The 26,609-nt window shown below is 44.4% G+C and overlaps 2 protein-coding genes across 4 annotated transcripts in view; one reads left to right on the forward strand and one right to left on the reverse strand.

The window, feature by feature from the left end:
* Positions 1-26,609, reverse strand: part of ZNF385B (zinc finger protein 385B) — a 501,964-nt gene that overhangs the window by 57,100 nt on the left and 418,255 nt on the right. The gene's annotated exons all lie outside the window — the stretch shown is intronic.
* On the forward strand, positions 2,768-4,621 carry LOC134570654 (putative tyrosine carboxypeptidase MATCAP2). The gene has a single exon (XM_063428590.1). The coding sequence runs from the start codon at positions 2,768-2,770 to the stop codon at positions 4,619-4,621; it is 1,854 nt and encodes a 617-aa protein (XP_063284660.1).

Genomic DNA, 26,609 nt, shown 5'->3' on the forward strand with positions numbered 1-26,609 from the left:
CACTACACACAATCACACCACTGCATTTGGATGACAACAGTACATACAAATATGCCTCTACATGCAAACACATACTCTACACAAAATAATAACAAAGTATTTAACCAGGAAAGTTTCCAAGTACATCCTGGGGATGTTACCTTAGCCCAACATCCAGGGGTTGTTACTATCACCCAATTTAATGGTACTAATTTTATCTACCTTGGAAGGATGAATGGCTGAGTCAACCCTGCCAGGATTTGAACCTGCAAGGGTTAGAAAAGATTCCGCTGATGTATTAGCCCACTGAGCTATTTCACCGGCCTAACAAAAACATGCTTACATTCAAACACACACAGGGGGCTTGTTGTCACCTTTCGGGGACCCTTGGTGTTGAACGTGGCTGGGTGGAGGAAGAGACCTTCAATGACATCAGTGAGGACAAGGAACGGGACATGGCTAGCTTGGTATCCAACCTTGTGCAAATGGGGAGTTTGCGGTTGTGCAAATGGACTATTTGCGGTGCGTTAAATGGGGAGTTTGGTCTGTCAATGTGAAGCAGGCGTAACCCTTACACTACCTGATCGATACAACATCATACCTGATGTTTTAAAGCATGTTATTCCAAACAATTTAGGAATGTTAGGTGATTTATGCCCTTTATGGATTAAAACCAGACTCTGCATCAACTATGTAATTTTCCATGGGAGTTTTGCCATGGATCCCCCTCCGGCATGCCACAGTCCAGGTGTTAGTCCCCTTGAAACAACTTTTCCATCACTATTGTGGCCAGAAAGAGTCCCTGTGGGTTTTAAAATTCGCCTGCCTATTGAAGTCTATGGCGGTTCGCCTGTTCGCGAACCTTTGCGTTCGCCATTCGCGAACGGAAAATTTCATGTTCGCGACATCACTAATACTCACCATTGGCGAGTAGAAATGTAGCCCTGGCAAGTAAATATTCACCTAGGACTTGTAGTGGTGAGTAACCTTTAAGGGTTGGCTAGTAGTTAAAGAGTTAAAAAGGTAATCAGCAATTAATATGATCTTTTAAGATTTGCCAATGTGTGAGCATATATGTTGTTCTAAAAAATTTTTAAATTCTATTTTAAATTGTGAAGGATTCTTCCATTTCAAAGCTTTCCTTTTTTTTATCAAAGCATTCGAGAATCATGTGACCTATGCCAAGCCATTAAGAACAAATGCAGGCATCATCACGGGATCTACCTACTTTAAAAGCAGGGCTCTCTTCACAAGCTATTCTATTATCTCGATTCGAGTGGAACATGAAGAGTTTACCCACTATTAACCCATCCTGTCTGTAAGAATAGATCCCAGTCTGACCATTCTGTGCTGTAGGATTACAGGAAGGACACCCTGTGTAAGCCATGGTTTATACTAAGATTAGCAAAACCCGCTAATGTGATCTCATTCTTTCCCTGGCTTCACAAATCAACAGGTGTCCACAGTTTCAGCCAAGGATGTCAGTCTATCATGTGTCTTGGGACATGCTGCACTAATATGTGTTTTACATTTAATATTGTACTAGTGAAAAAATATAGCCCTATACTTATTAATAAAGGATTACACATATATTATTTTAACCCCACTGGCCATGTGTGGAACTGCATGTAAAAAAAAAACAGACACATTTCCCATATTTAACATAGCTTGATGTACAGTATGCAACGCTATGCCACTGCCAGTCCACCATTGCAGGCCTCCCAACGTTTGGGGAACTGTTCCTGTGCAATACAGAATGAGAGCTAGTGAAATGCAATAGGCACTAGGACCGATCAGAGAGCGCTTTAACAAGTGAATAAGGGCTTTCCCATGCTATGTAATTGATTGGCTTTTGATAATAAGTAGCTCCACCTGCAGGCCACTGGTGGGGGAAGGTGGGCATTAGGATAACTCCACTCATTTTTCCAAGTAGCCTTCACCTGCCAGCCACAGGTGGGGACAAAAGGGGGGATCGATCCACCCCCCATTATTTAATTATGGGGAAGTCACCCACCCAAAGCCACATGGTGGAGGCTCATACGGCACTCATTTCCCCCTGCTGTATGTTATTGTTTTTCTTTATCTATTAGCCCCACCATGGAGGCATTTTTTCTTTTTCTAAGATCAACTTTCTTCCTTGCTTGCTCTTTTTCCTCTCTTCCTAAATGGTTAAATATTTTTGACATTTTCTAGCATGAGCTAGCATTCTCTGAATGGCTGATACTAGCTGTCTCGCATTTGCCATATGCAGCTGCCAATCTTCTTTAAAAAAACAGAATAGCAAACTAAAGGCATAATAAATGGGAATCAATAAGTGAAGGGAATTGAAATTACTACAGTGATCTATACTGGCAATGTAAATAATTCTATTTAGGATATTCTATATAAAATGAAATTGAATGTCAAGGAACAAATCAAGTTATATCACTGCTTTTTTTTTTAAATCTTTATTTATAACATATCACTGCTTTTAAATCAATCCATTGTCCTGATTGGCTGCAGCCAGTGTCCTGCTCTATGACATAATGGACTATGTCATTCAGCATCACCAGCACAAAACTTCTTTGTTTTGTCACTGTGACAGAAACTATAGCTGGAGGTTGAACCTTTCAGGAGTTACATGCGATAAACGTCAAGAGAGCTCTGGACCTAGTGTGCAGAAAATCACTGCATGTGTCCTAAGGGACAAGTGATCTTTTAGGTACCAGAGGCTGTAACGTGTTATTGAAAAGAAAAGGGGCTTCCACACTCAACAAGTTTTGTGTCAAAGAGAAGAAATTCAAACACAATGGAATCATACTTGTCTGCGTCAGGGACCAGCATGAGGATGACAAACAGATCTGTTTCTGCCAATATGAATGCTTTGCATCCTACTTCCAGCACAAGGAATCCTAGCATTAAAAGCCCAAAGACTACTTTAGTCACTGAGAGACAGAAAGTGCTGACAACCACACCAAAAATCTTTTCTGGGAAGAGATCTTTCCTACCCAGCTTGACTCCAGGTCAAGGGCTGCTGGCCTCCAAACCAAAAACCGAGTCTGATAAGAAATCTTTCCTAACAAGCGTGACTCAAGGTCAAAGGCTGCTTGCCTCAACACCAAAAACTGAGTCTGGAAAGAGATCTTTACTAACTAGCTTGACTCAAGGTCAAGGGTCTCTGGCTCCCGCACCAAAACCTGAGTCTGGGAAGAGATCTTTCCTAACTAGCTCGACTCAAGGTCATGGGCTGCTGACCTCCACACAAAAATCAGATTCTGGGAAGAGATCTTTCCTACCTAGCTCAATTCAAGGTCAACAGCCGCTGGCCTCCACACCAAAAAACGATTCTGGGAAGAGATCTTTCCTAACAAGCTCAACTCAAGGTCGAGGGCCTCTGGCCTCAACACCGAAAAACGATTCTGGGAAGAGAACTTCCCTAACCAGCTCGACTCGAGGTCAAGAGCCTGTGGCCTCCAAACCAAAAACCGAGTCTGGAAAGATAACTTTCCTAACTAGCTCAACTCAAAGTCAACAGGCGCTGGCCTCCACATCCCCTAAAACGGATTCTGGGAAGAGAACTTTCCTAACTAGTTCAACTCAAAGTCAAGAGCTGCTGGCCTCCACACCTGTAATGAAGGAATCCATTGCTATAAAGGAGCATTGTTGGCTAAAAAAAATAAAGCCTTTAAATGTGCAGCAAGAGAAGAAAAAGTTTTTCAACTCAGATTTTAGGTGCAACCCTCACTTTGCCTACGTTAAACTTGCTCCGCCATCTGCCTTAGCCCAGAGCAGCCAAGCTTCTGACAAATTTCTTGAAGTAGCAATTGATATCATAAAGCAGACACTTCAGAAATATGGAAGTTATGAAAAGTTTGAACAAGTTACAGGGGGCAGCCTTCTGCCAAAGTGGCAGATCTATAAGGAGATACGTAAGTACATGGAGAAAGAAGGGTGCACAGGAGAGATTGCTGTAAATCTCACTGAGGATATACTTACACACGCCTCTATTGGAAATGTAAAAGGGCATCCAAAAATGGCAATCAATGTGTCTATGGCACGAGAACACTGGCTAAAAGGGACATTGAGACATGAGATAGGAACTCATTATTTTCGAAAAATCAATAACAATGAACAGCATTGGAGAAATAGTACCAGTCGTGAAAAATATGGGTTAAAACCAGAAAAGCAAACAGAAGAAGGATTGGCAACCATCCATGCCCTTTTATTTGATCCAAATCCTTCTTTGTGCCGAGTTGCCCTCCTCTACTATGCTATCCACCGAGCAAGCTCTATGTCCTTCTCTGAACTATTTAAGGATTTGAAAAAGTATGTTAAAGATCCAGACACAAGGTGGTATTACTGTTTGCGGGCAAAAAGGGGCCTGACTGACACGTCCAAGCCAGGTTGTTACAATAAAGATCAGGTATACCTTGAAGGCGTTCTCCATCTTCTAAGGCACAGGCATGCCATAGATTTCCAGCTTCTAATGGCAATGGGAAAGGTTTCTTATGAAGATATTGGCCATCTTAAAAGCATTGCAAGACTAATGAATCCAAGGATCCCAGAGTTTCTACAAGACAGGAAGCAGTATATGGAATGTCTGGAGAACATAATGAAATTCAATCATCTAACAGATGCCAAACTACAAATGCTTATCAGTTGAGATGTGAGTGTTAGACCATCAGACACAACATGAAGCATGAGGCAAGTATCACTCGAAAGATGAATACATGTTGTTTGTGTGTTTTTTTCAAATGGTATAATTCTGGTGCTTTACATCCAGGAGATGTTTCCATGCTTAGCAATATCTGTGTAAAATGCAATATTGTTCTCTTCTGTGAAGTGAAGTAGTTTTTGTTGTTGTTGTTGCTGCAAGAGGTACAGATTACTCACAAAAGTGCATGGAAAACGAATGCACGCAAATTGAGTTTTGAAATGCCTATAATTCCGGGATAAATGTCTATAGATCAGAACAATGGCAGGAGAAGAGCTGAGGGAGAACAGGGAGAGCAAAAAAGTATTCACAGGCTGTGAGTGACAGATACAGTCTGCAGCGCATCTTCACACCAACCTGCAACCAGGGGACCTATGCAAAACCAGGCTGTATGCCACAAGTCACGGAACCCTTCCCTACCGGTCCATTTTCATGGCTGCTTGGTGAGTGATTCCCTACCGCCACCTCTATTTGCAGTTGCATCTTTTCTTTAAAACGATTGCTTACTGTCTCTACTCTCGCTTTCTGTTTCTGTACCCTCCTGATGTTCTGGATTGTATTTGGCTGTCTTGGTCTTTTATTCTTTTGTTTCCATTTCTGACAGTCTGCTATAAGCGTAGCCCATGCCAGAGCAGGATGTGGCTGAAATCCTAAAAGTTTAGCCATATCCCGATCTGTCATCACCTTAATGCATGCGACTCATGCGAGAGCGAGATACAGTTAAATACCGATTGTTCATCCACAAAATCCACTCTGCAATCATCAAATTGCATGCCTGAGTGGAATCTGGTTGCAGTCTTTAGACTAGTATAATCAATCAATAAATAAATAAATTGGTGCAAAAGTCTAAATGTATGGACATTTTTTATACTGATTAAAAAAAAAAAAACGAAACTAATCTCTTTTTTTTCTTCTTCCTTTTCAATCAATTCCAGAAAACCAACAAAGGAGAGGTACAATGAGTCCCCCTGGACTGATCAAGAAAGGATTCCGATGTTTGCACAACACCCAGTAAATATTTGAACTTGACCATTTGGACCTTTACTTTACTGCAACAGATCATAGTTTAAATTTAATTTAACGTTTCCTTACAGCAGTCTTTTACATAAAATATTGTACTTGCTTAACTAAATAAATCATTTGGAATTCAATATACTTGAGTCTGTGTCTGGCTCTGGTTTCATATGAAAATATATGTATGTATTTATACTAGTATATTAAGAGAAAATCAACTTTTTTTTAACTTAAAGGAATATTAATTATATAATTAAATAAAACGGGCAAAGAAATACAAAAATAGACAAAGATAATATCTAATTATATTATATTATATATATATATATATTTTTTTTCTATATAATATAAAATTAGTAAACCAGTAATATATTTTTAGTAAGGAATTGTTCATTAAGTTTGTTTATGAACAAAATAAATCATTGACGTGCAACATTTTAGTTTAAAAAGAGTTTCATACAAAGATATCTGAGGTTGCTGCTGGAGCTGTAACTCCATCTCCAGCAGCCAGGAACAAGACTTCCAAGCTAGCCCACATTAATTCTGTGCATTTTGGGCATCTGTTGTCAGCACACATAGCATCTTGAAGGCAGTTTACAAATGACAGCAAGCAGGGCCAGTGTGTGTGAGTGGGTGCTGTGTTTGCGTGAGTGTGCTATGTGTGTGAGTGAGTGCTGTGTTTGCATGAGGGTGCTATGTGCGTGTGAGGAAGCTGTGTGTGAGGGTGCAGTGTGTGCGTGTGATGAAGCTGTGTGTGTCAGGGGTGCAGTGTGTGTGTGTGAGTGAGGGTGCTGTGAGTGTCAGGGGTGCAGTGTGTGAGGGTGCTGTGAGTGTCAGGGGTGCAGTGTGTGTGAGTGAGGGTGCAGTGTGTGTGTGTGCTGGGAGTGTCAGGGGTGCAGTGTGTGTGTGTGCTGGGAGTGTCAGGGGTGCAGTGTCTCTGTGTGTGTGCTTTGAGTGTCAGGGGTGCAGTGTGTGTGTTGTGAGTGTCAGGGGTGCAGTGTGTGTGAGTGAGGGTGCTGTGAGTGTCAGGGGTGCAGTGTGTGTATGTGGGTGCTGTCAGTGTCAGGGTTGCAGTGTGTGTATGTGTGAGGGTGCTGTGAGTGTCAGGGGTGCAGTATGTGTGTTGTGAGTGTCAGGGGTGCAGTGTGTGTGAGTTAGGGTGCTTTGAGTGTCAGGGGTGCAGTGTGTGTGTGGGTGCTGTCAGTGTCAGGGTTGCAGTGTGTGTATGTGTGAGGGTGCTGTGAGTGTCAGGGGTGCAGTGTGTGTGTGGGTGCTGTGAGTGTCAGGGGTGCAGTGTGTGTATGTGTGAGTGAGGGTGCTGTGAGTGTCAGGGGTGCAGTGTGTGTGTGTGTGTGTGAGTAAGGGTGCTGTGAGTGTCAGGGGTGCAGTGTGTGTGTGTGTGTGTGAGTAAGGGTGCTGTGAGTGTCAGGGGTGCAGTGTGTGTGTGAGAGAGTGCTGTGAGTGTCAGGGGTGCAGTGTGTGTGTGAGGGTGCTGTGAGTGTCAGGGGTGCAGTTTGTGTGTGTGTGAGGGTGCTGTGAGTGTCAGGGGTGCAGTGTGTGTGAGTGAGGGTGCAGTGTGTGTGTATGTGTTGTGAGTGTCAGGGGTGCAGTGTGTGTGGGTGCTGTCAGTGTCAGGGTTGCAGTGTGCGTATGTGTGAGGGTGCTGTGAGTGTCAGGGGTGCAGTGTCTGTGTGTGTGTTGTGAGTCTCAGGGGTGCAGTGTGTGTGTTGTGAGTGTCAGGGGTGCAGTGTGTGTGAGTGAGGGTGCTGTGAGTGTCAGGGGTGCAGTGTGTGTGAGTGATGGTGCTGTGAGTGTCAGGGGTGCAGTGAGTGTGAGTGAGGGTGCTGTGAATGTCAGGGGTGCAGTGTGTGTGTGTGTGTGAGGGCTGTGAGTGTTAGGGGTGTCTGTGAGGCTGAAGTGACTAGGGTGATTATTTCCCCCCTCCCTGCTTACCTTTAGCCTGGGAGGGGGGAACCTTGCTGCTGGCATCCATCCCTGGTGGTCCTCGTGGTGAGTGAACTCTAGCCTGTGGGGCTAGAGTTCACTCCCGCGAGACCCGGAGCGTTGCCATGGCAACGCTCCGAATCTCGTGAGAGGAACCCGGTGGAGCTGTAAGTAGGCTCCGCCGGGTCCTCTCCTGGCTTCCTCACTCTTTCCCCAGCCGGCAGCCGCAGTATACTGTATGTGGGCCGGTGAGGGAGATCTCTGATCTCTGATGATGTGGACTACAGCAGGGCCGGTGCTCGGGTAGCGCTGGCCCTGCAAAGACCGGCAGGGGAGATCCTGTGATCTCCCTGCCGGCCTCGGGCATTTGCCCGGTGTGCCCGATGGCCAGTCCGGGCCTGGCAGCAAGCTTCCCTCCCCCTCCATGCAATAGTCCTTCCCTCATCCTGTCATATGATATTTCTCGCCCACTGCAGTGCGGAAGGGGGAGGGGTGATGTCACTGGAGGAGAAGACTGGATGAGGATCAATTTGTCCCGTTGTCATGGGATTTCAGGTAGGTTTTTATTTTTTATTTACCGAGTAGGGGGGCAAATAAGATTTACTCTTTAATTGAAATTTTATTAAAACACAGTTTTTGGTTGGCGAAAACCTTTGAAATATGAAGAATTAATAATTTCAATAATGCTGAGCTAGCTGATGGCTCTGTAGTGCTTCTAAAAATTTCTACTTAACCCAATAGCACAGTTTTCGCGCTATGTTTAACCCCACGTGTGCCTGCTCGCTCCCGGTTGCAGCTTATAAATCTCTGGCTTCCCCTCTCTATACCTCACTCTGATCTGACACACTATCACTGCCTCTGACATTGAGCCAATGAGCGAGTCCTCAAATGATGGTGCCCCACACAACCTTCAGGAGGATGCTCAAAAAGCTCAGTGCCAGACAAAAACTGGGTATCCCAAAACTGACGGCCCCAGAAATACCACATTCACGGCAACCCCTGGCATCACTGTAGTGGTGGATGCTTGTGAGCCAATAAAATATTTCAAGCTGTTTATGTTGGAAGACATATTTCAGTTAATGGTTGAGCAAACCAATTGATTTGCCAACCAGTATCTGACTGCAAATCTGGGGTCACATTATAAAAGGAGAAATATGTGGGACTCCACCGATGTCGCAGAAATGCACATATTTTGGGCCCAACCCTAGTTATGGGTATCATAAACAAGCTGAGTATCAGATCCTACTAGTAGATGAACCCCATCCTGGCTACCCCTATTTTCCCAGGGGTTAAGAAGAGGGATCTCTATGAGCAGCTGCTGCATTTCCTCCATTTTAACGATAATGCACTGTCCCCCCCAATAAACACCACATTGTTTGATAGGCTCTACAAAATTTGTCCCTTTATCCAACTCCTGTCAGACAAATTTTCCCAAAAATGTATTTGTTTTGAAACCCTAGCTTGTGGCACAGTGTGGAAAAATCGCAGACGTTTTCCTTAAACCATGACATTTCCCTTAAACCATGACAAGAGGCAGAAGCAGTAGAGGCTGCTTTTTTAGCGCTCCGCCAGGATGAGTTGCTTACCCTTCGGTTACCCCACAGTGTCAGTGTATCTGAGAGGTAGAGCTGAGCAGCTGGAAAAGCCAAAGTGCTTTTTAAACTACATCAAGTATATGGGGGAGGTAGACTTGGCTGACCAATGCATACAGCCCTTTCTGAACTGAAAAAGAAGAATCTGATACAAGAAAATTGCAATCTACATAAACCAGATTCCAAGTTTCAACTCCTATGCACTTTACAAAAAGGAAGCCATTGGTAGACCCTACCTATTTCTAAATTTTATGGAGAAAATTTTGTCTGACATTTTTTTGCCTCGGCCTCCAATCTTCCATCTGAAAATGTCCAAAGACTTTTTGGCAAACATTTTTCTTTCTGAATCCCCCCAATGCTGTAGAAGGTCACCCCAGAGAAAGTGCCGTGTTTTTTCATGAAGAGAGGAGTCCAAAAGGACTCCTGTTATTACTGCCCTTCCTGCTAATCTCTACCATCCCTCTGCATAACAAACTGTTACAAAATCTACCACACAGAGCCGAATGATTAAATCACTCTGTATGGGACATTGGCGGTTTGTTTGTTTTTTCTGGATTTCTGACCTCGGCTAGCCATGACTACGCTTTGTTAGCTGCCTGTACTAACCTATTGGCTTGTTTTACCGACTACTCTGACTTCTGAATTCCCCTGACCTTGGCCTGTCCCTGTTTACGTTAAGCTCAGCCACTATAAAGTGGCTACACAAAACAACTCAAAATACTACGTTTGTAGTACTTATTAAAATTGAATGCCTTCTTGGAGGTCATTTTCTTTCCTGGCCTGCCATACTGTTTAAAAAGCGACATACCCAGAAAATTAGTCGATTTTGCAAGTTGAAAGGGGCATATAATACATTTGGCCCTGTGACTGAACAAAAATTGTTAAGTTGGGGTATTGTTTTATTCGTGAGGCAATATTAAATCAAATCAGTGAAGTGAAGTAGTTTTTGTTTTTGTTGTTGCTGCAATAGGTACAGATTACTCACAAAAGTGCATGGAAAACGAATGCACGCAAATTGAGTTTTGCAATGCCTATAATTCCGGGATAAATGTCTATAGATCAGAGCAATGGCAGGAGAAGAGCTGAGGGAGAACAGGGAGAGCAAAAAAGTATTCACAGGCTTTGAGTGACAGATACAGTCTGCAGTGCATCTTCACACCAACCTGCAACCAGGGGACCTATGCAAAACCTGCAAAACCTGCAAAACCTGTCTGTATGCCACAAGTCACGGAATCCTTCCCCATCGATCCATTTTCATGGCTGCTTGGTGAGTGTATTCCCTACCGCCACCTCTATTTACAGTTTAATTTTTTCTTTAAAAAGATTGCTTGCTGGGGGGCGTGGTTTGCAGCCGAGCGAGCTGGACGTGTCCGGGTAGAGCTCCGCTGCGACCGCGGTGCCAACAGCATACAAAGGCAGAGATAAACTCTCAAACAGACGATTCAGGCGGGGGAGACGTGATGGATCGGAGAGCCACGAAAAAACAAGCGAAAAAGGCGGTGGAAACGGGCGTTATTGTGCCGGATATGTTTGCGGCCTCTCGCGCCGTGCGACTGAGCACACAAGATGGCGGACGAGAAGGCCAGACTACGCCCCGTTCACCCGCGAGCCCAGCAAGCGGTGTGGCATCGGATTCCGATACCAGCCAGATCCTGGCGAAACTTGCAGAGGTTCGTAGCTATCTGGCCTCAGAAATGGTACGTACTACTTCTGAGGTGAAAGCTGAAATACAGGCTCTGGGGGTGAGGACGACGGCACTTGAGCAGCGGGTCGAATCCACGGTTGTGGCCCACAATGCTGCAGCCGCCCAGATCAACCACCTCACCTCCCAACTACTTACAGCAGAAACAGCTATAGATGATCTCGGGAATAGAACGTGGCGCAACAATATACGCCTTCAGGGATTACCTGAGCAGGAAAGGGAAGGGTCCCTGACCGAGGTCGTCCTGGGGATTTTCAGGCCGCTACTCCCTGACATCCCGGAGCACTTGTGGCACATTGAACGGGTGCATAGGGCCCTCAGAGCTAGGAGGGCGGAAGACCGGCGTCCCAGGGATGTAATAATTCCTGTCGTTCCAAACGAAGGAGGCCCTGATGAGGTATGGCAGAGACCGTCAGATCCTCTATAATGGGGTAAGCCTTTCTCTCTATCAGGATCTTACCCCACTGACCTTGCAGAGGCGAAGGGAATGGCGTCCGATCACTGAACTCTTGCAGCGCCATTCCATCAAGTACGCTTGGGGGCACCCATTCCGGCTGATGGCCTTCAGGGATGGCCGCACGAAGCTTCTGTTCCCTGATGGCGACCCGAGGAAGTTCCTGGCCGAGCTGGGGATCCAAACCCCTGATGATTTTTCGGTGTCGAGGGTGTCGGCGGAGGCTCTTGCCGCTCTCCCCCGAGAGTGGTAAGCGGCGGATGAATGAGGAGGGAGGCTATTCCGTTGCTGTATCCGATCGGCAGGATGTCATTCTGGATGGTAAGACCTCACGGGTGGGATTAGGTTGCTTGGGTGGGCGACGCCTGGGCCCCGCTTAATGCGCCTTTTGGGTCTTTATTATTAGTTTTTCTGGTTGTGGTAGGCCCAGGATGTCGGGATTCTACGCGAGGCGCATTTGGGTCAGCGGGCTACTTAATTTACGGGTGGGCCTGCTCGTTATGGGGAGGGTTAGGGCTTCTTACCATCCCCAGACCTTGCCCTGGTTCCCACACTCCTGTCTTATTGCTGCCCCTTCCCCAGGGGACTCTTTTCGGATTGGCCCACTATTTTTCTTCGTACGATTTTGGGATTCATGTCTGGTCCCTCGGGGCCGGGGGCAATGTACGTTTAAACCCTGTCTTTCTGGGGAATGGGATCAGAGTGGGGCGGCGGGCGGCGGAATGCGGTTTTCAATGTGTTCATGTTATTTTATTACATGCTCCCCCTTCCCCTAAGGACTCTTTTCAGGTTGGCCCGCTATTTTTCATAGCATGATTTTTTGGGTTTCATCCCTGGTCCCTCGGGGCCGGGGGCAATGTACATTTAGTCACTGTCTTTCTGGGGAGTGGGATCGGAGTGGGGCGGCGGGCGGCGGGATGCGGTTTTCAATGTGTTCATGTTATTTTATTATTTGCTGCCCCTCCCCCAAAGGACTCTTTTCAGGTTGGCCCACTATTTCTCATCGCATGACTTTTGGGTCTCATGCCTGGTCCCTCGGGGCCGGAGGCAATGTACACTTAGACACCCCCCCCCCCTCTCGCTCCTGTCTCGATGCCGCCCCTTCCCCATAGGATTTTTCTCGGGCCGGCCCACCATTTTTTGGTTTCATAGCTGGCCCTTCTGGGCCGGGGGCAATGTACATTTTTGTCACTGTTTTCTTCTAGGGGGTGGGTTCGGGATGAGGCGGCGGGATATGGTTCACACTATGTTTACGATTATTTTTATGCCACATACACTCTCAAGTCGGGTTATGACGCTGTGTATTGTACGTTCTTGGGCGGGGGGTTGTATGGGGGAGGGGGGGGCGGGTTATGCTGTGTATGGGTGTAAGTTTAAGACACCTGTTAGATTCTAGAGTTTTGTTTTTTGATTATGGATGTCGCTTCGGTGAGGCCCAGCGGTCTCCCCCCTTTATTTCGGTACTTTTATATAATATTTTCGAATTTTGTCTCCAATTGGGGTTTGTCTGGCACCCTGGGGTGCTATTCGTTGTTGGTCTATGTTGAAGCGGTTCTGGGGCCGTCTCGGTTCTCTGGAAACGCCTCGACATATATCCCATTTTGTCCTGGCAACAGGTAAGACCAGGCTACTGTTATTTATGTTTTTTTCTCTTTCTCTTACTACTTTCTTCCACTGTCCTACCACCCCTCGTCATCCTTTTTACCTTCCCTTACCCCTCTTCCCTGTTCGGACCCTGTTGGGGGGAGGTGTCATTGTGTCCGCTACGCATTATCTGGGTCGATCCATAGAGGATCCGACTTGTATGAAGGCCGATCTCTTAATTCACTACAATGCCGTTGAAACTTTTATCTCTGAATGTTAAAGGCCTTAATGCCCCGAGTAAACGGCGCCTTATGTTTAGGGAACTTAAACGCCTGAACCCTGATATAGCCTTCCTGCAGGAAACACATATACCAGCGCCAGCGAAATTTATGTTGAGGGACCATACATTCCGCATTGTACATGAGGCGAGAGCTTTAAACAAAAGGAATGGCGTAGCCATCCTCATACATCACAGATGCCCCTTTCGGATAGGGAATGTGATAGCTGATCCGGCGGGACGCTATTTATTGCTTTCTGGGAGTTTGTACTCCCACACGATCCACTTCCTCAATATATATGCCCCCAATGTCCCCTCTGCCGAATTTTGGGACGCCATGGCCCAAATGGTCAATAACTTACCGCATGGAATGATAGTTGTGGGCGGCGATCTTAATGCCACTCCGTGCCCGGCTGTTGACCGGAGCCGTAGCAGCGGGTTGCCAAGATCGCACGGTAGGGGGAGCCAGGACAAACTACTCCGCACATTTATCCAGCGTACCGGCCTCTTAGATATTTGGAGAGCTCACCATCCCGATGACCGGGATTTTACGTTTTATTCTGCACCCCACGACTCTTACTCTAGGATTGACCTATTTCTAGTTAACTCGCACGCGGCATCCAAGACCTCTGATTCCACGATCGGTTCTATAACCTGGTTGGAACACGCGGAGATCTCGTTAACGATGGACAAATTATGCACCGCGTCTTGGGAGCTCAAATCACGGCCGACGAAATAGATGCGCCAATCTCGTCCTTGAAGGGCAATAAAGCCCCAGGCCCAGATGGCTTTGAGGGCGGTTATTATAAGATGTTTCGGGAAGAGCTGGTACCGCATCTTGAGACGTTGTTTAACGATCTAATGAAGGGGGGCATACCAGACAGGGACATGTCGCTGGCCGACGTGGTCCTGTTGCCAAAGCCAGGCAGAGACGATTCGCTCCCTGAGAATTTTCGACTGATCTCACTGATAAACCACGACTCTAAGATCCTAGCTAAGATTTTAGCGACTCGCCTGAACCCCTTTTTAACTCGTTTGGTCCATCCGGACCAAGTGGGTTTTATCCCTGGTAGACAATTGTACGAAAACACTCGACGTAACATCGACCTTCTCTGGCGGCAGACGACTAGGAAGATCCTAACATTGGTCCTGTCACTTCACGCAGAGAAGGCTTTCGATAGAGTTAAATGGCCATACTTATTCGAGGTCCTGCGACACTTTGGCCTCCCTAACACGTTTATCACTGCAATTAGGGCTCTATATACGAACGTCCAGGCACGGGTACGTATAGCAGGATCAAAGGCTCTACTGTTTACCTTGGGCAACGGAACCAGACAGGGCTGCCCTTTGTCGCCCTTACTCTTTGCCTTATCACTGGAACCCCTATTGCAACAAGTGAGATGTACAGATGAGATTCATGGAATTTTGATTGCGGACCAGCGATATGTTGTATCCGCATTCGCTGATGACGTTCTGCTGACTCTGACGGAACCGACAGAGTCAATGGATGCGCTGACAACAGTCTTAGAGACATATAGTGAATTGGGCGGATACAAAGTGAATTTGCCCAAGTCGTGCGCTCTGCCTATAATATGAGTGATCCTGATATCGCTCGCGTGGGAGATAATCACAATATTCGTATTGATAGACATCACATCAAATACCTGGGGATCCATTTGACGGCAGATCCTGCCCAGCTCTTCCAGCAGAATTACACCCCCATGCTACGCACCCTTATCTCGGATATGGAAAACTTGCAGGATAAGCCAATCTCTTGGATTGGTAGAATCCACTCAGTGAAGATGAATGTCCTTCCCAGAATTTTGTTCCTGTTACAATCTCTCCCAGTTCGACTCACCAGGTCTGACTTGGGTCCGCTTCAGCAAGCCGCAGGGAAATTCATCTGGCAAAACAGGAAGCAAAGAGTTTCCCGTAATATCCTATATAGATCAAAGTCTAGGGGGGGCCTGGGGTTGCCAAATTTTTATTTTTACTATTTGGCGGCCCAGCTTACGCAAATAGCGTTTTGGCACACCCCTCCAGATGAAAGGAGGTGGGTTGACTTAGAGTCGTCCCTCATGGGACCTGATATACCCCAATTCCTTATGTGGGTTCCTCGTGAACATAGACCGACAACACGAGTTGAATGCCCGGCCATAGCGAACGCGATGAAAATATGGGACATTGCGTCGGTCAAATATGGGTTGTCCTCCCGGACATCCCCATTGACCCCCTATCTTAGAAACAAAGCTTTTCCCCCTGGACTAAATGCTAGGGAATTCAAAGGAATAGAGGGTACGGGCGTCCAGCGCCTATGCCAACTCTATGAAGGTGGCTCACTACTTCAGTTTGAGGATTTAAAGGCCAGGGCAAATCTACGCCCTTCTGACCAGGGGCGTACCTAGAGCATTTGGCACCCGGGGCGGACCCTGAGTGTGGCACCCCCCCCCATAATAAAAATGTAAGAAAACACCCACATATTTTTTCAATATTTTCAATACCAGTGCTTTTGTAGAAAAGGGCTGGTGAGAACCTTCTAGAAAACTCCTGCCCTGCCCCTTTCTACAAAGCCCCTGGTCTCGCCCTTCATATAAAAACCCTGCACCCCGATCACATAAATTTCATACACTCCCTACACATAAAAACCCTGCACCCCGATCACATAAATTTCATTCACTCCCTACACATAAAAATCCTGCACACCCCCTTAATAAAAAACCCTGCACACCCCTTTAATAAAAAACAAAAACGTGCACAACCCCTCTTAATAACAAAAACCTGCACACCCCCCTTATAAAAACCCTGCACACCCCCTTAACAAAAAACAAAAATCTGCAGTGCACATCCTCCCTTAATAAATAGAATACTGCAACCCCCTTAATCAAAAAAACCCTGCACCCCCATTATTTAAACCTCCCCCTTTAATTCTTTAATCCACACCCCCCTTAATTAATACACCCCCCTTAATAAATCCTCACCCCCCCTTAATTAATACACCCCCCTTAATTAATCCTCACTCCCCCTTAATTAATACACTGCCTTAATTAATCAACACACCCTTAATTAATACACCCCCCTTAATTAATCCACACACCCCTTAATTAATACACCCCCTTAATTAATTCTCACTCCCCCTTAATACACCCCACTTAATTACTCCACCCCCCTTAATTAATCCACACCCCCTTAATTAATACACCCCCCTTAATTAATCCACACACCCCTTAATTATTACACCCCCTTAATTAAACCACTCACCCCTTAATTAATCCTCACTCCCCCTTAATACACCACCCTTAATTAATACTCACTCTCCCCTTAATTAATAAACCCCCCTTAATTAATCCACTCACCCCTTAATTAATCCACTCACCCCTTAATTAATCCTCACTCCCCCTTAATACACCACCCTTAATTAATAAACCCTCCTTAATTAATCCACACCCCCCTTCATTAATACACCCCCCTTAATCCACACACCCCTTAATTCTCACTCCCCCCTTAATTAATACTCACTCCCCCCTTAATTAATACTCCCCCCTTAATTAATCAATACACCCCCTTAATTAATACACCCCCCTTAATCAATACACCCCCCTTAATTAATACACCCCCCTTAATTAATACACCCCCCTTAATTAATACACCCCCCTTAATTAATCCTCACTCCCCCTTAATTAATCCACCCCCTTAATTAATCAACACACCCCTTAATTAATTTAATCCACACACCCCTTAATTATTACACCCCCTTAATTAATCCACTCACCCCTTAATTAATCCTCACTCCCCTTAATACACCACCCTTAATTAATACTCACTCTCCCCTTAATTAATCCACACCCCCTTAATTAATACACCCCCTTAATTAACCCACACCCCCTTAATACACCCCCCTTAATTAATACTCACTCCCCCCTTAATTAATACTCCCCCTTAATTAATCAATACACCCCCCTTAATTAATACACCCCCTTAATTAATACACCCCCCTTAATACTCACTCCCCCCTTAATTAATACACCCCCTTAATTAATACACCCCCTTAATTAATACACCCCCTTAATTAATACTCACTCAAACCTTAATTAATACTCCCCCTTACTTAATCAATACCCCCCCTTAATTAATACACCCCCTTAATTAATACTCACTCAAACCTTAATTAATACACCCCCCTTAATTAATACACCCCCTTAATTAATACTCACTCCCCCCTTATTTAATACACCCCCCTTAATTAATACACCCCCCCTTAATTAATACACCCCCCCTTAATTAATACACACCCCCTTAATTAATACACACCCCCCTTAATTAAACCTCCCTCCCCTTTAATTCTTTAATCCATTATCCACCCCCCCCCCTTTAATGAATTTAGCCCCATCACATAAAATTACTACTTACATTTTATTGATGCCTTGACGACTGGGTGCCTCACCGCCCGGATCCTTCCGCGGAAGATCCGTGAAGGCGGGCTGACGGCGCTGCGCACGACGTCCTCACGTTGCGCGACGCCGCGGCCCGCAACACTCCTCCCCTTCTCATCCTTGTAGTAAGTCCTGCCGGGCCGCAAAGGTGCTGCGGCTGTGCGCAGCGTAATGATGGGGTCGGGGGGTGACACATGACACCGGACATCATGGCACCCCCCTAGTCAGTGGCACCCGGGGCGGGCCGCCCCCCCCGCCCCCCCCTTAGTACGCCACTGCTTCTGACTTCTTTCGCTTTTTACAACTTAGAGACTTTGCACAGACCCCGACCAATAGGTCTTGTGCACTGCAACCGCTTACTTTTTTCGAAGCCATATGCCTCAGGGAACAGTTCCCGAGGGGCCTTATAACAGCTTTATATGCGCATTTAAGCACTTCCACGTCAGAATGGGGGGACCTTACATACATAGCTCAATGGCAGGCGGATCTTGGCGACGAATTGGAGGGGGTGGATTGGCAGGAGATTTGGGAAGCTGCAGCGATAGCTTCGTCTATCTGTGTTTCAATGCAGGAGCAAGCATATAAAACCATGTTTAGGTGGTACACCACCCCGGTGAAGTTGTGTAGGATGAACAGGGCATCCACGGATGTATGCTGGAGAGGCTGCGGTCATAAAGGGACCTACTTACACATGTGGTGGGAATGCCCTAGGATCAAATCGTTCTGGAAGGGGGTGGCGGACTTACTGAAGGATATCTTCGGTAGGGAAATTGAACTGGACCCATGGGTTTTCCTTCTGGCTAGACCTCTAGAGGGCAGGACCAGAACGGAACTGAAACTGTTAAATAATGTAAACCTGGCAGCGAGGCGGGCATTGGCTCAGGTCTGGCTTCAACCTTCCTCCCCCCCTTTTCACAGGGTGCTACAAAAGATTAAGGATACGTTCCTTATGGATAAACTTACAGCGAAGGTCAGAGGCACGACGGCAAAATTTGATAAAGTTTGGGCGCCGTGGATAGATAGTGGCGCGGGAGAATAGGCGATAAGGGAGTTGGATCCGGGCCTCCGTGCTCCCTTCTTCCGTCACCTTTTAGTGAACAGGATGCCTACCTGACTTGCTCCCCTTACAGAGGATGTAATAGGGCTCCCATTGGGAGCCTCTAGGATACTGCTGGTTTTAGGAGATAGGTCGGGCTGTATACAAGGAATAGCGTGACGTGGCTGTGAATGAGGGCACCGCCTCATGGGCTGGTGCTGAGGACGGATGACTACTCCTTCCCTTCCTACCCTTCATACCTCCCTTCCCTCCCTCCTTGACCTTCTTTTCTATACTTTCCTTATCCCCGCTTTTTTCTGTCTGTATTGTTCTTTGTTCTCTCTTTCCTCTACTTCTTTATCATCTGAATGGCTTTAACTTCGCATTTTTCTCTATCTTGGCCTGGGCCTTGTCCTATCTGGTGGGGATCGCGACTATCTAGTGATATACTTAGGTACATGCAACTATATCAATCAGCATCCCCCCTGGCGGGGCTGTAAAGGGCCCTATGTAATCTGTAAAATATGGGATTATATATGCATACTTAACAACAAGATGCCTCCTGTACTGCAGCCATTCATGTTTTTTTCGAATTTTATGTTAATGGAAACCGTGCACACATATGGACGCTTCGAGGCCAGTGCGCCGAAGACATTAACAAAACTACGAATAACATACGCTTTCCGTTGAACAATTTGCTCATTACTCACGCTGGATCATGCTAACGTCTTTACAAATGCGATGTGTATCTATATGTATTGTGCAAATGGTGTCTCACCTTGTTATAAATAAAGAATTAAAAAAAAAAAAAAAAAAAAGATTGCTTACTGTCTCTTTCTGTTTCTGTACCCTGCTTTTCTGGAATGTATTTGACTGTCTTGGTCTCTTATTCTTTTTTTTCCCCATTTCTGACAGTCTGCTATAAGCTTATCTGATGCCAGAGCAGGATGTGGCTGAAATCCTGAACGTTCAGCCATATCCAGATCCATCATCATCTAAATGCATGGAAGAGCGAGATACAGCTAAAATACCAATTGTTCAGCCACAAAATCCACTCTACCATCATTAGTGCAGGGTTATATAAAATAAAATATAAATCAATAGGTTTAAAATAATCTTGATGTACGGGAATGTTTTATACCATTTTTGTAAAATAACTAATTTCTCTCTTTTATTTTTTCTTTAAAACAAAAATCAAATCTAGAAAACACAGGAGAGGTGTAATGATTACAATACGACCAAATCTAGACTGATCTAGAAAGGATTCCGATGTTTGCACGACACCCAGTAAATATTTGATCTTGGCCATTTGGATCGTTCCTTTACTGCAACAGATCATAATTCAAATTTAGTTTAGCTTTTCCTTACAGCAGTCTTTGACATAAAATATTGTATTTGCTTAACTAAATAAATCATTTTGAATTCAATATATTTGAGTCTGTGTCTGGCTCTGGTTTCATGTGAAATTATATGTAAGTGCTTATACTAGTATATTAAAAGAAATACATTTTAACTTAAAAGAATATTAATTAGAATTAAATAAAACAGGCAAATAAATACAAAATAGGCATGTTTAGTAAGTGACATGCAGCATTTTAGTTTGAAAAGAGTTTCATACAAAGATATCTGAGGTTGCTGCAGGAGCCGTAACTCCACCTCCAGCAGTGACATTAGACAGCCAGGAACAAGACTTCCAAGCTAGCCCATGTTAATTCTGTGCATATTGGGCATCTTGTCAACACACATAGCATCCTGGAGGCAGTCAACTAATGGCGGCAAGGCCACTCCCCCCACTCCATACAATAATCCTCCCCTCATCCTGTCCACTGGTATGTCCATCCTGCTGCAGAGAGGGGGAGTGATGCCACTGGAAGAGAAGACCGGAGGAGGATCAATTTGGAGAAGAACTGGCCTTGTCATTGGATGTCAGATAAGTATTTTTTGTTACTGGGTGTGGAGGACCATGCAAATAGGAGGTACTGTAACCAAAAAAAGTTTTTTAAAGTTTATTAAAATGCAGCTTTTGGTTGGAGAAAACCTTTGAAATATGAAGAATGAATCTATTCAAAAATGCTGAGCTGGCTGGTGGCACTGTAGTGCTTCTAAAAATCCCTACTTAATGAGAAAAATTTTTAGAAACCAGACTGGCCTGAAACAAATAATTTCTAAAAAGCAGAGTGGCCCAGTAGAAGTGTTGGAGCTAGAGAGGAGGTGTGTTATGTCATCACCAATGACAAACATGGTCCCCAAACTGAGCATGTTATTTTGAGGCCACTCCAGGGCAGCCCATGCACATATCCCTGCTAAAGAGCTCTCTCGTGTTTTGAGCACCACAATAGAATTTAATGATAGTCTTGCACAGAGTTTCTGTTGACCTGTCTCTGGTACCAGGGAAAGCACCAGTGATAAGCTTCTCACTGAGTAGTGCTGTGCTATTTTGATTACGACTTTCCGATGCTTCTCAATGAGCTGTAGTACAGAGCATTGAAAAAGGGGAAATGGCACTCACTCTAGCTCTTTGCTTCTTTTAGCTGCGAGGAACGGAAGAGGAAGAAAACCTGTCTGACAGCCAGAGAGGTATTTCCGTCACCAATTATAAAAGTGCTTATTTCTATTAAAATCGGCAGTTTTATAAACTATCACAAATATGACAGTCTTCTGGCAAATAAAGCACTTCAGCAAGCTCATCTCTTTTTTTTTTTGTGCTATCTTGTTTTGATAAGGTTAGTTGAACTAAATACATAGACTTTTTTGCTATCTTTTTGTAGTTCTAACTGCTAAGGCAGTTGGTGTGGTTTTTGGGATATTTTGTTTCGTTTAAAGCCCTAATGGTTAAACTTGGATTTTACAAAAGTAGATGCTCCTGTTTCTATATACAGCCACAATTTTATAGTTAGCCTTATGTCCCCTGTAATACTGAGAGAGAAATAACTGCTCCGATTATAAGATTTGTGACAGTGCTATCTTAATGCATTATATGCTGAGTTAATTATACAGCAGTGTGGGGGTATTGCTCTGGTTGCAGGATTTTAAGGCAGTGGAATGAAGTGCTAATACGGCAGGTGTATAATGTCTAAATACAGGTTTATATAATACTTAGAATCTATTCACTGATTTGGAGTTACAATGTGATTTATAGAACATGTTATAGTTTAGAGCTGAACTTATGGTATAGGGCTGGTTTTAAGATGGGCCCAAGTCAATATATGTGGGAGTGACAAAAACATGTACTCTTCAGTTGAAGCCACCTAGTCACCTAGCAAATACACTGGGTTTTACAGAGCTCTGGGCATATTCCTGAGGCAGTGAGAGAAAAAAACATGTGCGATAATTATTGAATTCGGCACCCTCGACCCACCATGTATCACTATACGTACTGATTGTTAATGGAGGGACCATGAACAAAAATGACAATAATCAGTAGTGTAAGGCAAAATATATTTTTTTTAGCTGAACCACTTCATCCAAAAAAACAACAACAATTTTTTTTGGGGTATGACTATATTTTGGTCATATGGCGATTTAGCTAGTCTGAATTTTTACAGAAAAGAGATCAGGAAAACTAATCAGATGAACTAAAAAGGCATGAAAATGGGCCAATCAATGTATTGCTAAATATTTGCATAATATAAATCTTCTAAATCTTCTTTCCTTTAACCGAAAAAAAGGGAAAATAAAATCCTTACTAATGTGATGCAACTATTGAAAAAAAACTAACAAACTCAGTTTCCATCTCTCCCTTCTGGTTTATTCTCTTTATACTCATTTTATTTAACTTAGTTCATACCCTCTTAATCTCTTTATGGCAGGATTATATAATGTCCCAATGTACAAATCTAGGTCAGCACAGAGAAATAGCAACATATTACCGATGGTGGCCAGGCTTCATGTACAAAACAAGGTGGCCAGCTCCACATACAAGAAAAAGGTAGAATAGTCAAAGATTGGCCAAAGTCAAGGGATAACAGAATAACGACAGGGCGGATAAACAAGCCAGGTCAAAGAAGGTCAGGATTAGAGAAATCAGATTAGTCAGGAAACAACCTGAAGTCGGAAACCAGAAATAACACAGTAATTATGCACTCTCAGGTTACTAGACACCATGATAGGGCACAGATCTCAAGTGGACTGAGAGATGCCAAAACGTAAATGGACAGCATCACTATTTTTATTTATTTATTTATTATTGCCATTTATATAGCGCCAACAGATTCCGTAGCGCTTTACAATATTATGAGAGGGGGATTTAAAATAATGTCATGCTTGCATCATTTTTGGGATAAGAGATGCTTGAGGTGGAGCGGTCTGTATTAATCTTGACGCCGGCTGATGCATTATTTTCACGATCCTAGAATGGAGAGGAACATCTTACATTAAAGATGCTGTCAGAATGATGCACAGAGTTGTATCATGTTGTAGAATGATAATGTGAGGAAGGTGCCCTGACAACCTACTTCATTCAGCTTTCCTGTCTTTATCCCCGTCACTTTTTTTTACTCCATTCATCTTTCAATTCTTTAGACCATGTCATATTGCCCTATCTGTCCTCTCGTGACTTCATTTCCCATGTACTGTAACCAGGGCCGGCGCTACCATTAAGGCGAATACGGCATTCACGTGGGGCGCCGGCCTCTGGGGGGTGCCCACTAGGTGGTTTCCCGGGGGGCTGCCCTGCTGCTGTCTGGGGATGCTGTGCTGGGTGAGCGGCCCCTTAGCCACCCCCCAGCACAGCAATTCAGCTGCTGGGCTCCCTCTGCAGCCGATTACCTGCTCAGGGAGTGGGGTTTACTGTAACCCCATCCCCCAAGCAGAGCACTGTGCTTCCTGCAGGCAGGGGGAAGCCGGGATGTAAACTGGTATCCCGGCTGCCCCCTGTCTGTGAACACAGGAAGCACTCAGAGGGGAACAGGAAGCAGCATGTGCTCACAGTGCACGGCTCTCCTGCTCCCCCAGGAGAAAGAAGACCAACATCCTGAATTCTGCTGCCTGGAACTCTTCACAGCACCCAGGTATGGCATGGGGGATTGTTTATAGTATGAATGTTTGTAAATTGATGTGTGTGTTACATTACTGTGTTTGTGTGTTTAAATAAAGTGTGACTATATGTAGAGTAGTGTGATTTTGTGTTTGACTGACAGTGTGTGTGTGTGTTAATGAGAGTGTGCAAGTGACACTGTGTTAGTATGTGCAAATGACACTTTGTGTGTGTGTGTGTGTGTGTGTGTGTGTGTGAAAGTGTGCAAGAGACTCTGTGTGTTAGGGAGAGTGTGCAAGTGACACTGTGTGTGTGAGAGTGTGCAAGTGACACTGTGTGTGTGAGAGTGTGCAAGTGACACTGTGTTGTGTTAGTAAGAGTGTGTAACTGGCAATGTGTGTTGGTGAGAGTGTGTAGGTGACACTGTATGTCAGTGAGAGTGTGTGTGTGTGTTAGTGAGAGTGTGTAAGTGACATTGTGTATGTCAGTGAGAGAGTGTGTGTGTGTGTGTGTTAGTGAGAGTGTGTAAGTGACACTGTGTATGTCAGTGAGAGTGTGTGTGTGTGTGTTAGTGAGAGTGTGTAAGTGACACTGTGTATGTCAGTGAGAGTGTGTAAGTGACACTGTGTATGTCAGTGAGAGAGTGTGTGTGTGTGTGTGTGTGTGTTAGTGAGAGTGTGTAAGTGACACTGTGTATGTCAGTGAGAGTGTGCAAGTGACAATGTGTAGGTCAGTGAGAATGTGTATGTGTTAGAGTGTGTAGGTTAGTTAGAATGTGTAAGTGTGTATGCCAGTGAAAGAGTGTGTGCATTAGTGAGATTGTGTAACACTGCAAATTATTGCAATTTTTAAGAAACTGAAATAATTACTGTCCTGGGTTAACGTTATCTCCTCTAGTGGCTATGCATTGAGACGTCCAGCGTCACGCAAAACCTAGTGTCATGGAAATACCACTGCGAGCGCGGCCATTAAGGAGCGAAGGCGGACCCAAGCCAGCACGAAAGACATTGGTGCTGGACCCAGGTAAGTGACAGAAGGAGTATTAACACCTTCTGCACCGTGAGGGGGGTGCGTTTGACAGAGGGGGAAGCTATAGTGCCAGGATAACAAGTTTGTTTTCCTGGCACTCTAGTTTCCCTTTAATGCCTACTCAGTGTGTCTCTTTCCCTAAATGTCTCTTCACTGTAATTCAGAGTTTAGTGAATAAACATCTAAAGGGAATGTAGTTGCATTCATGAGGGGGCGGCAAAATGGATTGTTGCCTAGGGCGGCAAGAATCCTTGCACCGGCCCTGACTGTAACTCATATTAAAGGTAGCAAAGTGGGAGAAAACAGAAAAACAAATATATATATATATAAAACATTCTGTAAAAAGCGAAAACTAATAAAATAAATCAATCAACACTAATAAAACTACAAATAATAACTATAAATCCAAAGATATTTAGAGAAGATCTGACAAGAGAAGAGTATCTTCTAGTGCTCTAAAGCAGTTAAACCAGGGGTTCTCAACCCAGTCCTCAAGGACCCCCTACAAGTCCATAGGGGTTACCTGGATGTGTCTAAGGTGTGTTTTTTTGTTTGTTTTTTCACTTTAGACACACCCAGGTAAACCCTAAATCCTGGACTGGTAGGTGGTCCTTGAAGACTGGGTTGAGAACCCCTGAGTTAAACGAATATGGACTGCACAGCAGGTAGATTAATGTCGTTATTCACCAAAGTGAAAATTCAAGGTGAATTTGAAGTGAATTTCAAATTTAAGGTACAAATTGTCAAACTGTAAAAATTCTCTAAATCAGATTTGTTTTCAGTTTGGCTACTCTGGCCTTAAATTTAAAATTCACCTTGAATTCTCATTTCAGTAAAATCTTGTTATGTGGTTTGCACACGTCTGAATTAACTGTATAGTCTCTTACATACTGAGTTTCCCAACTGATGACGTAACTGAATGAGCATTGTTCAAAGAAAACAGTGAATGCCGACAAATTACATTATGGAATAAGACCACACGTTACGGAACTTGTGCTATCCTTCCATGAAGTTTGTAAATGAATATTTGTGCTGCATGAGTCATGAGTCACCCTTTTTACATGTTAGGTTAAAACTGGACATGAATAATACTCAGATCAATGGGAGTCACGTTTAAAGACAGCTGTTTTATGTGTAGCATTTTGATGAATCATTCCAAGAGTGCATCACATTTTTATGCTTTTGTAGCTTACTTGTGAGCTGCACCTCAATGCTCCTTTCTCTGGTAAAAGTACACTATGTGATGAGATTAGAGCAGGTGTCTGAACCTGAGACATGAATGTGTCAATCAATGTCTTTTTACTGCAATTAGGCTGTGAGCAGTCTTCAATCCCTACTTATAGTATTGTGCATGATTTCCCTAAGGGGTTTATTTATAGAAATAAATTACTTTTACATGAGTACTTCGGTTTTGCAGAATTTGAAAACAAAAAAGTGTGTCTGCGTTTACAGTAAAACTTGTCCTTTAATGCATGGAAAATAAATACAAAACGTCATATTTTATCCCGCCAATCTTTTTATTCCGAAAAAATGTATCATGTCTATAACTGTTTTTAGTATTTACCTGGGTGAACTAATACAAAAAATGAGTTACACGAATACACAGTTAAAGGGACACTAAAGTCACTCAGACCACTTTTTCTCAATGAAGTGGTCAAAGCAGAGGCCCTGTCCTTTTAACACCGCAATGTAAAACATATACGTTTTTCAGGAATTGCAATGTTCCATTGCAGGCTTAAGTCCACCTCCAGTGGTTGTCTTCCCCACTAGGGAGGCTTACAATGCCCTGAATGAGTAAAATTCGTCACGTGATGTGAAATGTCATAGGAAAGCACTAAATACAATGCTTTCCTATGGGGAGGCTCCAATGTGCTCACCGTGCATGTGCATCACATCCCCA

This window comes from Pelobates fuscus, chromosome 8 (genome assembly GCF_036172605.1).
Source record: "Pelobates fuscus isolate aPelFus1 chromosome 8, aPelFus1.pri, whole genome shotgun sequence".
Classification (NCBI taxonomy): domain Eukaryota; kingdom Metazoa; phylum Chordata; class Amphibia; order Anura; family Pelobatidae; genus Pelobates; species Pelobates fuscus.